This window comes from Oncorhynchus mykiss, chromosome 8 (assembly GCF_013265735.2).
Source record: "Oncorhynchus mykiss isolate Arlee chromosome 8, USDA_OmykA_1.1, whole genome shotgun sequence".
Taxonomy (NCBI): domain Eukaryota; kingdom Metazoa; phylum Chordata; class Actinopteri; order Salmoniformes; family Salmonidae; genus Oncorhynchus; species Oncorhynchus mykiss.
The window spans coordinates 51676019-51690131 of NC_048572.1; the positions used below are offsets into that span (position 1 = coordinate 51676019).

Genomic DNA, 14113 nt, shown 5'->3' on the forward strand with positions numbered 1-14113 from the left:
GTATGTTACTTTATCCAGAGCACTGGCTGTCAACACTGTATGTTACTTCATCCAGAGCAACTGGTAGTCAACACTATGTTACTTCAACCAGAGCAACTGGCAGTCAATACTATGTTACTTTATCCAGAGCAACTGGCTGTCAACACTGTATGTTACTTCATCCAGAGCAACTGGCTGTCAACACTGTATGTTACTTCATCCAGAGCAACTGGCTGTCAACACTGTATGTTACTTCATCCAGAGCAACTGGCTGTCAACACTGTATGTTACTTCATCCAGAGCAACTGGCTGTCAACACTGTATGTTACTTTATCCAGAGCAACTGGCAGTCAACACTATGTTACTTCATCCAGAGTAACTGGCTGTCAACACTGTATGTTACAGCATCCAGAGCAACTGGCAGTCAACACTATGTTACAGCATCCAGAGCAACTGGCTGTCAACACTGTATGTTACTTAATCCAGAGCACAGGCTGTCAACACTGTATGTTACATCCAGAGTAACTGGCTGTCAACACTGTATGTTACAGCATGCAGAGCAACTGGCTGTCACCACTATGTTACTTCATCCAGAGCAACTGGCTGTCAACACTGTACGTTACTTCATCCAGAGCTACTGGCTGTCAACACTGTATGTTACTTCATCCAGAGCAACATGCTGTCAACACTGTATGTTGCTTCATCCAGATTAACTGGCTGTCAACACTGTATGTTACTTCATTCAGAGCAACTGGCTGTCAACACTATGTTACTTCATCCAGAGCAACTGGCAGTCAACACTATGTTACTTCATCCAGAGCAACTGGCTGTCAACACTGTACGTTACTTCATCCAGAGCAAATGGCTGTCAACACTGTATGTTACTTCATCCAGAGCAACTGGCTGTCAACACCGTATGTTACTTCATCCAGAGCAACTGGCTGTCAACACTGTATGTTACTTTATCCAGAGCAACTGGCTGTCAACACTATATTACTTAATCCGTAGAAACTGGCAGTCAACACTATGTTTCTTCATCCAGAGCAACTGGCAGTCAACACTATGTTACTTCATCCAGAGTAACTGGCTGTCAACACTGTATGTTACAGCATCCACAGCAACTGGCTGTCAACACTATGTTACAGCATCCAGAGCAACAGGCTGTCAACACCGTATGTTACTTCATCCAGAGCAACAGGCTGTCAACACTGTATGTAACTTCATCCAGAGCTCCTGGCTGTCAACACTGTACGTTACTTCATCCAGAGCAACTGGCTGTCAACACTGTACGTTACTTCATCCAGAGCTACTGGCTGTCAACACTGTATGTTACTTCATTCAGAGCAACTGGCTGTCAACACTATGTTACTTCATCCAGAGCAACTGGCAGTCAACACTATGTTACTTCATCCAGAGTTACTGGCTGTCAACACTGTACGTTACTTCATCCAGAGCAACTGGCTGTCAACACTGTACGTTACTTCATTCAGAGCTACTGGCTGTCAACACTGTATGTTACTTCATCCAGAGCAACTGGCTGTCAACACTGTATGTTACTTCATCCAGAGCAACTGGCTGTCAACACTATATGTTACTTTATCCAGAGCAACTGGCTGTCAACACTGTATGTTACTTCATCCAGAGCAACTGGCAGTCAACACTATGTTACTTCATCCAGAGTAACTGGCTGTCAACACTGTATGTTACAGCATCCAGAGCAACTGGCAGTCAACACTATGTTACAGCATCCAGAGCAACTGGCTGTCAACACTGTATGTTACTTAATCCAGAGCACAGGCTGTCAACACTGTATGTTACTTCATCCAGAGCAACTGGCAGTCAACACTATGTTACTTCATCCAGAGTAACTGGCTGTCAACACTGTATGTTACAGCATCCAGAGCAACTGGCAGTCAACACTATGTTACAATATCCAGAGCAACTGGCTGTCAACACTGTATGTTACTTCATCCAGAGCAACTGGCAGTCAACACTATGTTACTTCATCCAGAGTAACTGGCTGTCAACACTGTATGTTACAGCATCCAGAGCAACTGGCAGTCAACACTATGTTACAGCATCCAGAGCAACTGGCTGTCAACACTGTATGTTACTTAATCCAGAGCACAGGCTGTCAACACTGTATGTTACTTCATCCAGAGCAACATGCTGTCAACACTGTATGTTACTTCATCCAGAGCAACTGGCTGTCAACACTGTATGTTACTTCATTCAGAGCAACTGGCTGTGAACACTATGTTACTTCATCCAGAGCAACTGGCAGGCAACACTATGTTACTTCATCCAGAGCTACTGGCTGTCAACACTGTACGTTACTTCATCCAGAGCAACTGGCTGTCAACACTGTACGTTACTTCATGCAGCTCAACTGTTTGTCAACACTTTATGTTACTTCATCCAGAGCAACTGGCTGTCAACACTGTATGTTACTTCATCCAGAGCAACTGGCTGTCAACACTGTATGTTACTTTATCCAGAGCAACTGGCTGTCAACAATATGTTACTTCATCCAGAGCAACTGGCAGTCAACACTATGTTACTTCATCCAGAGTAACTGGCTGTCAACACTGTATGTTACTTCATCCAGAGCAACATGCTGTCAACACTGTACGTTACTTCATCCAGAGCAACTGGCTGTCAACACTGTACGTTACTTCATGCAGCTCAACTGTTTGTCAACACTTTATGTTACTTCATCCAGAGCAACTGGCTGTCAACACTGTATGTTACTTCATCCAGAGCAACTGGCTGTCAACACTGTATGTTACTTTATCCAGAGCAACTGGCTGTCAACAATATGTTACTTCATCCAGAGCAACTGGCAGTCAACACTATGTTACTTCATCCAGAGTAACTGGCTGTCAACACTGTATGTTACTTCATCCAGAGCAACATGCTGTCAACACTGTATGTTACTTCATCCAGAGCAACTGGCTGTCAATACTGTATGTTACTTCATCCAGAGCAACTGGCATTCAACACTATGTTACTTCATCCAGAGCTACTGGCTGTCAACACTGTAAGTTACTTCATCCAGAGCAACTGGCTGTCAACACTATACGTTACTTCATCCAGAGCTACTGGCTGTCAACACTGTATGTTACTTCATCCAGAGCAACATGCTGTCAACACTGTATGTTACTTCATCCAGATTAACTGGCTGTCAACACTGTATGTTACTTCATTCAGAGCAACTGGCTGTCAACAATATGTTTCTTCATCCAGAGCAACTGGCAGTCAACACTATGTTACTTCATCCAGAGTAACTGGCTGTCAACACTGTATGTTACAGCATCCAGAGCAACTGGCTGTCAACACTATGTTACAGCATCCAGAGCAACTGGCTGTCAACACTGTATGTTACTTAATCCAGAGCAACAGGCTGTCAACACTGTATGTTACTTCATCCAGAGCAACTGGCTGTCAACACTGTATGTTACTTCATCCAGAGCAACATGCTGTCAACACTGTATGTTACTTCATCCAGATTAACTGGCTGTCAACACTGTATGTTACTTCATTCAGAGCAACTGGCTGTCAACAATATGTTTCTTCATCCAGAGCAACTGGCAGTCAACACTATGTTACTTCATCCAGAGTAACTGGCTGTCAACACTGTATGTTACAGCATCCAGAGCAACTGGCTGTCAACACTATGTTACAGCATCCAGAGCAACTGGCTGTCAACACTGTATGTTACTTAATCCAGAGCAACAGGCTGTCAACACTGTATGTTACTTCATCCAGAGCAACTGGCTGTCAACACTGTATGTTACTTCATTCAGAGCAACTGGCTGTCAACACTATGTTACTTCATCCAGAGCAACTGGCAGTCAACACTGTACGTTACTTCATCCAGAGCAACTGGCTGTCAACACTGTACATTACTTCATCCAGAGCTACTGGCTGTCAACACTGTATGTTACTTCATCCAGAGCACTGGCTGTCAACACTGTATGTTACTTTATCCAGAGCACTGGCTGTCAACACTGTATGTTACTTCATCCAGAGCAACTGGTAGTCAACACTATGTTACTTCAACCAGAGCAACTGGCAGTCAATACTATGTTACTTTATCCAGAGCAACTGGCTGTCAACACTGTATGTTACTTCATCCAGAGCAACTGGCTGTCAACACTGTATGTTACTTCATCCAGAGCAACTGGCTGTCAACATTGTATGTTACTTCATCCAGAGCAACTGGCTGTCAACACTGTATGTTACTTCATCCAGAGCAACTGGCTGTCAACACTGTATGTTACTTTATCCAGAGCACTGGCTGTCAACACTGTATGTTACTTCATCCAGAGCAACTGGTAGTCAACACTATGTTACTTCAACCAGAGCAACTGGCAGTCAATACTATGTTACTTTATCCAGAGCAACTGGCTGTCAACACTGTATGTTACTTCATCCAGAGCAACTGGCTGTCAACACTGTATGTTACTTCATCCAGAGCAACTGGCTGTCAACACTGTATGTTACTTCATCCAGAGCAACTGGCTGTCAACACTGTATGTTACTTCATCCAGAGCAACTGGCTGTCAACACTGTATGTTACTTTATCCAGAGCAACTGGCTGTCAACACTATGTTACTTCATCCAGAGCAACTGGCTGTCAACACTGTATGTTACTTTATCCAGAGCAACTGGCTGTCAACACTGTATGTTACTTCATCCAGAGCAACTGGCAGTCAATACTATGTTACTTTATCCAGAGCAACTGGCTGTCAACACTGTATGTTACTTCATCCAGAGCAACTGGCTGTCAACACTGTATGTTACAGCATCCAGAGCAACTGGCTGTCAACACTATGTTACAGCATCCAGAGCAACTGGCTGTCAACACTGTATGTTACTTAATCCAGAGCAACAGGCTGTCAACACTGTATGTTACTTCATCCAGAGCAACTGGCTGTCAACACTGTATGTTACTTCATTCAGAGCAACTGGCATTCAACACTATGTTACTTCATCCAGAGCAACTGGCAGTCAACACTATGTTACTTCATCCAGAGCTACTGGCTGTCAACACTGTACGTTACTTCATCCAGAGCAACTGGCTGTCAACACTGTACGTTACTTCATCCAGAGCTACTGGCTGTCAACACTGTATGTTACTTCATCCAGAGCAACTGGCTGTCAACACTGTATGTTACTTCATCCAGAGCAACTGGCTGTCAACACTATATGTTACTTCATCCAGAGCACTGGCTGTCAACACTGTATGTTACTTCATCCAGAGCAACTGGTAGTCAATACTATGTTACTTTATCCAGAGCAACTGGCTGTCAACACTGTATGTTACTTCATCCAGAGCAACTGGCTGTCAACACTGTATGTTACTTCATCCAGAGCAACTGGCTGTCAACACTGTATGTTACTTCATCCAGAGCAACTGGCTGTCAACACTGTATGTTACTTCATCCAGAGCAACTGGCTGTCAACACTGTATGTTACTTTATCCAGAGCAACTGGCAGTCAACACTATGTTACTTCATCCAGAGTAACTGGCTGTCAACACTGTATGTTACAGCATCCAGAGCAACTGGCAGTCAACACTATGTTACAGCATCCAGAGCAACTGGCTGTCAACACTGTATGTTACTTAATCCAGAGCACAGGCTGTCAACACTGTATGTTACATCCAGAGTAACTGGCTGTCAACACTGTATGTTACAGCATGCAGAGCAACTGGCTGTCACCACTATGTTACTTCATCCAGAGCAACTGGCTGTCAACACTGTACGTTACTTCATCCAGAGCTACTGGCTGTCAACACTGTATGTTACTTCATCCAGAGCAACATGCTGTCAACACTGTATGTTGCTTCATCCAGATTAACTGGCTGTCAACACTGTATGTTACTTCATTCAGAGCAACTGGCTGTCAACACTATGTTACTTCATCCAGAGCAACTGGCAGTCAACACTATGTTACTTCATCCAGAGCAACTGGCTGTCAACACTGTACGTTACTTCATCCAGAGCAAATGGCTGTCAACACTGTATGTTACTTCATCCAGAGCAACTGGCTGTCAACACCGTATGTTACTTCATCCAGAGCAACTGGCTGTCAACACTGTATGTTACTTTATCCAGAGCAACTGGCTGTCAACACTATATTACTTAATCCGTAGCAACTGGCAGTCAACACTATGTTTCTTCATCCAGAGCAACTGGCAGTCAACACTATGTTACTTCATCCAGAGTAACTGGCTGTCAACACTGTATGTTACAGCATCCACAGCAACTGGCTGTCAACACTATGTTACAGCATCCAGAGCAACAGGCTGTCAACACCGTATGTTACTTCATCCAGAGCAACAGGCTGTCAACACTGTATGTAACTTCATCCAGAGCTCCTGGCTGTCAACACTGTACGTTACTTCATCCAGAGCAACTGGCTGTCAACACTGTACGTTACTTCATCCAGAGCTACTGGCTGTCAACACTGTATGTTACTTCATTCAGAGCAACTGGCTGTCAACACTATGTTACTTCATCCAGAGCAACTGGCAGTCAACACTATGTTACTTCATCCAGAGTTACTGGCTGTCAACACTGTACGTTACTTCATCCAGAGCAACTGGCTGTCAACACTGTACGTTACTTCATTCAGAGCTACTGGCTGTCAACACTGTATGTTACTTCATCCAGAGCAACTGGCTGTCAACACTGTATGTTACTTCATCCAGAGCAACTGGCTGTCAACACTATATGTTACTTTATCCAGAGCAACTGGCTGTCAACACTGTATGTTACTTCATCCAGAGCAACTGGCAGTCAACACTATGTTACTTCATCCAGAGTAACTGGCTGTCAACACTGTATGTTACAGCATCCAGAGCAACTGGCAGTCAACACTATGTTACAGCATCCAGAGCAACTGGCTGTCAACACTGTATGTTACTTAATCCAGAGCACAGGCTGTCAACACTGTATGTTACTTCATCCAGAGCAACTGGCAGTCAACACTATGTTACTTCATCCAGAGTAACTGGCTGTCAACACTGTATGTTACAGCATCCAGAGCAACTGGCAGTCAACACTATGTTACAATATCCAGAGCAACTGGCTGTCAACACTGTATGTTACTTCATCCAGAGCAACTGGCAGTCAACACTATGTTACTTCATCCAGAGTAACTGGCTGTCAACACTGTATGTTACAGCATCCAGAGCAACTGGCAGTCAACACTATGTTACAGCATCCAGAGCAACTGGCTGTCAACACTGTATGTTACTTAATCCAGAGCACAGGCTGTCAACACTGTATGTTACTTCATCCAGAGCAACATGCTGTCAACACTGTATGTTACTTCATCCAGAGCAACTGGCTGTCAACACTGTATGTTACTTCATTCAGAGCAACTGGCTGTGAACACTATGTTACTTCATCCAGAGCAACTGGCAGGCAACACTATGTTACTTCATCCAGAGCTACTGGCTGTCAACACTGTACGTTACTTCATCCAGAGCAACTGGCTGTCAACACTGTACGTTACTTCATGCAGCTCAACTGTTTGTCAACACTTTATGTTACTTCATCCAGAGCAACTGGCTGTCAACACTGTATGTTACTTCATCCAGAGCAACTGGCTGTCAACACTGTATGTTACTTTATCCAGAGCAACTGGCTGTCAACAATATGTTACTTCATCCAGAGCAACTGGCAGTCAACACTATGTTACTTCATCCAGAGTAACTGGCTGTCAACACTGTATGTTACTTCATCCAGAGCAACATGCTGTCAACACTGTATGTTACTTCATCCAGAGCAACTGGCTGTCAATACTGTATGTTACTTCATCCAGAGCAACTGGCATTCAACACTATGTTACTTCATCCAGAGCTACTGGCTGTCAACACTGTAAGTTACTTCATCCAGAGCAACTGGCTGTCAACACTATACGTTACTTCATCCAGAGCTACTGGCTGTCAACACTGTATGTTACTTCATCCAGAGCAACATGCTGTCAACACTGTATGTTACTTCATCCAGATTAACTGGCTGTCAACACTGTATGTTACTTCATTCAGAGCAACTGGCTGTCAACAATATGTTTCTTCATCCAGAGCAACTGGCAGTCAACACTATGTTACTTCATCCAGAGTAACTGGCTGTCAACACTGTATGTTACAGCATCCAGAGCAACTGGCTGTCAACACTATGTTACAGCATCCAGAGCAACTGGCTGTCAACACTGTATGTTACTTAATCCAGAGCAACAGGCTGTCAACACTGTATGTTACTTCATCCAGAGCAACTGGCTGTCAACACTGTATGTTACTTCATCCAGAGCAACATGCTGTCAACACTGTATGTTACTTCATCCAGATTAACTGGCTGTCAACACTGTATGTTACTTCATTCAGAGCAACTGGCTGTCAACAATATGTTTCTTCATCCAGAGCAACTGGCAGTCAACACTATGTTACTTCATCCAGAGTAACTGGCTGTCAACACTGTATGTTACAGCATCCAGAGCAACTGGCTGTCAACACTATGTTACAGCATCCAGAGCAACTGGCTGTCAACACTGTATGTTACTTAATCCAGAGCAACAGGCTGTCAACACTGTATGTTACTTCATCCAGAGCAACTGGCTGTCAACACTGTATGTTACTTCATTCAGAGCAACTGGCTGTCAACACTATGTTACTTCATCCAGAGCAACTGGCAGTCAACACTGTACGTTACTTCATCCAGAGCAACTGGCTGTCAACACTGTACATTACTTCATCCAGAGCTACTGGCTGTCAACACTGTATGTTACTTCATCCAGAGCACTGGCTGTCAACACTGTATGTTACTTTATCCAGAGCACTGGCTGTCAACACTGTATGTTACTTCATCCAGAGCAACTGGTAGTCAACACTATGTTACTTCAACCAGAGCAACTGGCAGTCAATACTATGTTACTTTATCCAGAGCAACTGGCTGTCAACACTGTATGTTACTTCATCCAGAGCAACTGGCTGTCAACACTGTATGTTACTTCATCCAGAGCAACTGGCTGTCAACACTGTATGTTACTTCATCCAGAGCAACTGGCTGTCAACACTGTATGTTACTTCATCCAGAGCAACTGGCTGTCAACACTGTATGTTACTTTATCCAGAGCACTGGCTGTCAACACTGTATGTTACTTCATCCAGAGCAACTGGTAGTCAACACTATGTTACTTCAACCAGAGCAACTGGCAGTCAATACTATGTTACTTTATCCAGAGCAACTGGCTGTCAACACTGTATGTTACTTCATCCAGAGCAACTGGCTGTCAACACTGTATGTTACTTCATCCAGAGCAACTGGCTGTCAACACTGTATGTTACTTCATCCAGAGCAACTGGCTGTCAACACTGTATGTTACTTCATCCAGAGCAACTGGCTGTCAACACTGTATGTTACTTTATCCAGAGCAACTGGCTGTCAACACTATGTTACTTCATCCAGAGCAACTGGCTGTCAACACTGTATGTTACTTTATCCAGAGCAACTGGCTGTCAACACTGTATGTTACTTCATCCAGAGCAACTGGCAGTCAATACTATGTTACTTTATCCAGAGCAACTGGCTGTCAACACTGTATGTTACTTCATCCAGAGCAACTGGCTGTCAACACTGTATGTTACAGCATCCAGAGCAACTGGCTGTCAACACTATGTTACAGCATCCAGAGCAACTGGCTGTCAACACTGTATGTTACTTAATCCAGAGCAACAGGCTGTCAACACTGTATGTTACTTCATCCAGAGCAACTGGCTGTCAACACTGTATGTTACTTCATTCAGAGCAACTGGCATTCAACACTATGTTACTTCATCCAGAGCAACTGGCAGTCAACACTATGTTACTTCATCCAGAGCTACTGGCTGTCAACACTGTACGTTACTTCATCCAGAGCAACTGGCTGTCAACACTGTACGTTACTTCATCCAGAGCTACTGGCTGTCAACACTGTATGTTACTTCATCCAGAGCAACTGGCTGTCAACACTGTATGTTACTTTATCCAGAGCAACTGGCTGTCAACACTATGTTACTTCATCCAGAGCAACTGGCTGTCAACACTGTATGTTACTTTATCCAGAGCAACTGGCTGTCAACACTGTATGTTACTTCATCCAGAGCAACTGGCAGTCAATACTATGTTACTTTATCCAGAGCAACTGGCTGTCAACACTGTATGTTACTTCATCCAGAGCAACTGGCTGTCAACACTGTATGTTACAGCATCCAGAGCAACTGGCTGTCAACACTATGTTACAGCATCCAGAGCAACTGGCTGTCAACACTGTATGTTACTTAATCCAGAGCAACAGGCTGTCAACACTGTATGTTACTTCATCCAGAGCAACTGGCTGTCAACACTGTATGTTACTTCATTCAGAGCAACTGGCATTCAACACTATGTTACTTCATCCAGAGCAACTGGCAGTCAACACTATGTTACTTCATCCAGAGCTACTGGCTGTCAACACTGTACGTTACTTCATCCAGAGCAACTGGCTGTCAACACTGTACGTTACTTCATCCAGAGCTACTGGCTGTCAACACTGTATGTTACTTCATCCAGAGCAACTGGCTGTCAACACTGTATGTTACTTCATCCAGAGCAACTGGCTGTCAACACTATATGTTACTTCATCCAGAGCACTGGCTGTCAACACTGTATGTTACTTCATCCAGAGCAACTGGTAGTCAACACTATGTTACTTCAACCAGAGCAACTGGCAGTCAATACTATGTTACTTTATCCAGAGCAACTGGCTGTCAACACTGTATGTTACTTCATCCAGAGCAACTGGCTGTCAACACTGTATGTTACTTCATCCAGAGCAACTGGCTGTCAACACTGTATGTTACTTCATCCAGAGCAACTGGCTGTCAACACTGTATGTTACTTTATCCAGAGCAACTGGCTGTCAACACTATGTTACTTCATCCAGAGCAACTGGTAGTCAACACTATGTTACTTCATCCAGAGCAACTGGCTGTCAACACTGTAAGTTACTTCATCCAGAGCAACTGGCTGTCAACACTGTATGCACATGACATGTACTTATACTGCTCGTAGTGTTGTGTTTGAACCAGCACCAGGTGAACCTCCAACATATGGGGGCGGTTTCCAGGACAAAGAATAAGCTTAGTCCTGGATCAGCATCCCACATTATTTGTAGTCTAGGACTAAGCTTAATATGAGTCTGTGGTAACTGTCCCATGGTGCATGTGTTATTTACCTGTTGTGTCTGTGATGAGTGTTTCAGCTCCTCAGCCCACTGCAGTATAAAGTCTTGACGCTCCTCTTGACAAGATCCATCCTCATTCACTCTGGTCAGAAGGGAGGTGTTGCTGATCTGTGAGGACTGGTACAGGACCAACTGATTATGACTCATGGCCATGTAAGAGAACATATGATCACATACCTTCTTTTCTCTATACAGACTGACGTACCTGAACTACCTTGCTCAGTTCAGCAGCAAGCTCTCTTATGATACATTTAGACTCATCAAAGGTGAAATCTTCTTTCTCTTTGTCCGTTCCCTATGGAAAGAGGGACAATGAATTGAGTGCTGAAAGGATTCTGCTGCTGTCTACCCCACATTATTGTGATACTGCTGTGGCATGTCTACTTTGTCTACGCAGTGGACATACTATGTATTTCATTCACCTTACCTTCATTTGTGCCAACAACTTAAGTACTTTATGCTTGAGGCTTTTCTTCCTCTGTTGAATAGAACACAGTATGGACATTACAATGACTGTTGCTGGTTTGAGAGTGAAATTCACCAAAAGAATTCCAAAGAACATTTCATTCTACAGACTGCTGGCATTGAAAAGACTGGTTTGATCACACTACATTCCTGTCGAGAACAGATGTCACGGTTGATCATCTGTATCTTGCCTTGCCTATAACCTGTTTACCTTCTTAAGATTGTTTCAGAAAATAATTGTTGGACTGTGGAATGCTGTCCAGATCCTAACGAATATAAAAAAAGAATATTTTGCATAGTGGAGCTCCTTCTCAATATATTAAAGGTTCATTTAAACCAGTGTTGGGGTTCCTGTTTCGTCAGATGAGACATTCATGACTGAAACATTGGTTTAAGTGAACCGTGTTAAGAAAGGTGGAGCATATATTTGTCTGTTTGATCAAAACTGAAACTTCCTTACCCGTTTCTGGTAAGAGTTGTTTGCCAGAAACTACACAGCACATAATGACAGGGTGATAACTTGTCTAAGCATCTAAAGCATATCAAATCTTGACGGCAGCACTACACCCTGTGCTGAGAAGGAATGCACATTGTTCCACTGAGATACGCAGTGCATGCATTGGCAGCAAAAAAATAAGTAACAACCCACTTCGAGGGGAATTTCGACAAAAGAATGATATTCTCTAAACATTTGACTATCTTACCTTGTGTAGTAAGCACATTAATGGTTTGTTGAAAGGTTGTGAAGAACAGGTTCTGTGATTGTTCTCTTTATTGCAAATTCTTCCAATGCTGCCGCAACTGCCACCAACTCTCAGTATCGCTGCAACAATTAATAACAAAGAGCTGTGAGTCAGGTGTAGGGGAAAAAAAAGGTTTTGTGATAACAATATGCAAAAGATGCACTTTGCCCTCTTTGTTGGTCTACTTCTAAATCAAATCAAATGTATTTATATAGCCCTTCTTACATCAGCTGATATCTCAAAATGCTGTACAGAAACCCATCCTAAAAGCCCAAACAGCAAGCAATGCAGGTGTAGAAGCACGGTGGCTAGGAAAAACTCCCTAGAAAGGCCAGAACTTAGGAAGAAACCTAGAGAGGAACCAGGATATGAGGGGTGGCCAGTCCTCTTCTGGCTGTGCCGGGTGGAGATTATAACAGAACATGGCCAAGATGTTCAAATGTTCATAAATGACCAGCATGGTCAAATAATAGCTTAAACAGCTACTATAATAACCATAATAACACTTCAGAAAACGGATATAACAGCTGTTATTGTTTATGTAAATGTAAAAAATGTCAACTTACAATCTGTCTGTGAAGCCATCTTTTTACTATAATAGTGCTTTAAAACCCAGTGAGAGTATAGAATGCAGAATCATTTTCAGGAGTCCTGTTGTTCACCGCCATCCACAGAATTAAGAACCTGTTTTGATTATGGTTTGTTTACAGTCTTCTGTCGTCTTCTCCACCCACTAGCACCACCTGGGTCATTTCAAACAATGTTATTTTTTTAAATGAATAAACAGAAAGTGAAATGGAACACAGTAATGCAGTTGTATTCCAATTACTGTCACTACAGTATAAAACAACCTAAAAATGAGTACAATATCGTACAACTAAAACATGGATTTGTCTCAAAAAGTTAGGTTGCTATGAGAACCCAAATATAAAATGAGAAATCATGCCATCTAGAGGTCAGAATAAACTCATACACAGTGAAGGATAGAAAGTAGACAGGATTAATAATTTAGACCTGTGGGGAGCAGCCCAGTCATTGTCATAAAGGGAAACAGTATCACAATAAATGCAGCGTCGAAGACCACTCGTAATTTTCCAACTAACAAACTCGTTGTAGAAAGATGAGCTCTGAGTTTCCCACTTGGAAAGTATCACAATCAACCAATAGGAAGCTCTACGCAAAAAAATAACACAGATTTTAACTCGCCGATTCTGATGATTACAAGTTGCTTTGAACGCACCAAGAGTACACGATAGTTGTAAAAACAATATGAGGCTAAAATAGTTTCGGGAAAACCAGTTTGTGTACCCTGCATACCATTTCAGTAACATGGCGGAGACTAACACTTGAGCTTTTTCATTTGGATGTTGGTCCACCAGTTCAAACAGCTGTAAAAACGACATTTTTTTGTTATTGAAAATATATTTAAAAGCGATTTATATTGTAAAATGATACCCTACACGATTCGGTACTTGTTTTCTCACAGAAACGGAAATTGAGCGAACAAGTGTAGAATTTTAGCAACCATGGAATGGCAGCGATTTCTACATTGGCCGCTTGCCCCGGTTTCCACTAGATAACACAAGCACGAAGTAAAAACAGCTTTCCCATTTTGCCTGCCCGAAGGGAGAAATCAATAGGCGAATATCACA

At 42.9% G+C, this 14113-nt stretch overlaps 1 protein-coding gene across 1 annotated transcript in view; it reads right to left on the reverse strand.

The window, feature by feature from the left end:
• The window catches only part of si:dkey-18p12.4 (SPRY_PRY_C-I_1 domain-containing protein), a 40808-nt gene extending 27481 nt beyond the window's left edge, over positions 1 to 13327 (reverse strand). The window contains exons 1-5 of the mRNA XM_021612841.2: positions 13028 to 13327; positions 12423 to 12541; positions 11681 to 11731; positions 11459 to 11548; positions 11245 to 11370 (exon numbers count right to left, since the gene is read on the reverse strand). Coding sequence (XP_021468516.2) covers positions 11245 to 11370; positions 11459 to 11548; positions 11681 to 11731; positions 12423 to 12541; positions 13028 to 13046 — 405 coding nt within the window. The 5' untranslated portion in view covers positions 13047 to 13327. The remainder of the gene's footprint in view (positions 1 to 11244; positions 11371 to 11458; positions 11549 to 11680; positions 11732 to 12422; positions 12542 to 13027) is intronic.
• Between the last annotated feature and the right edge of the window lie 786 nt (positions 13328 to 14113).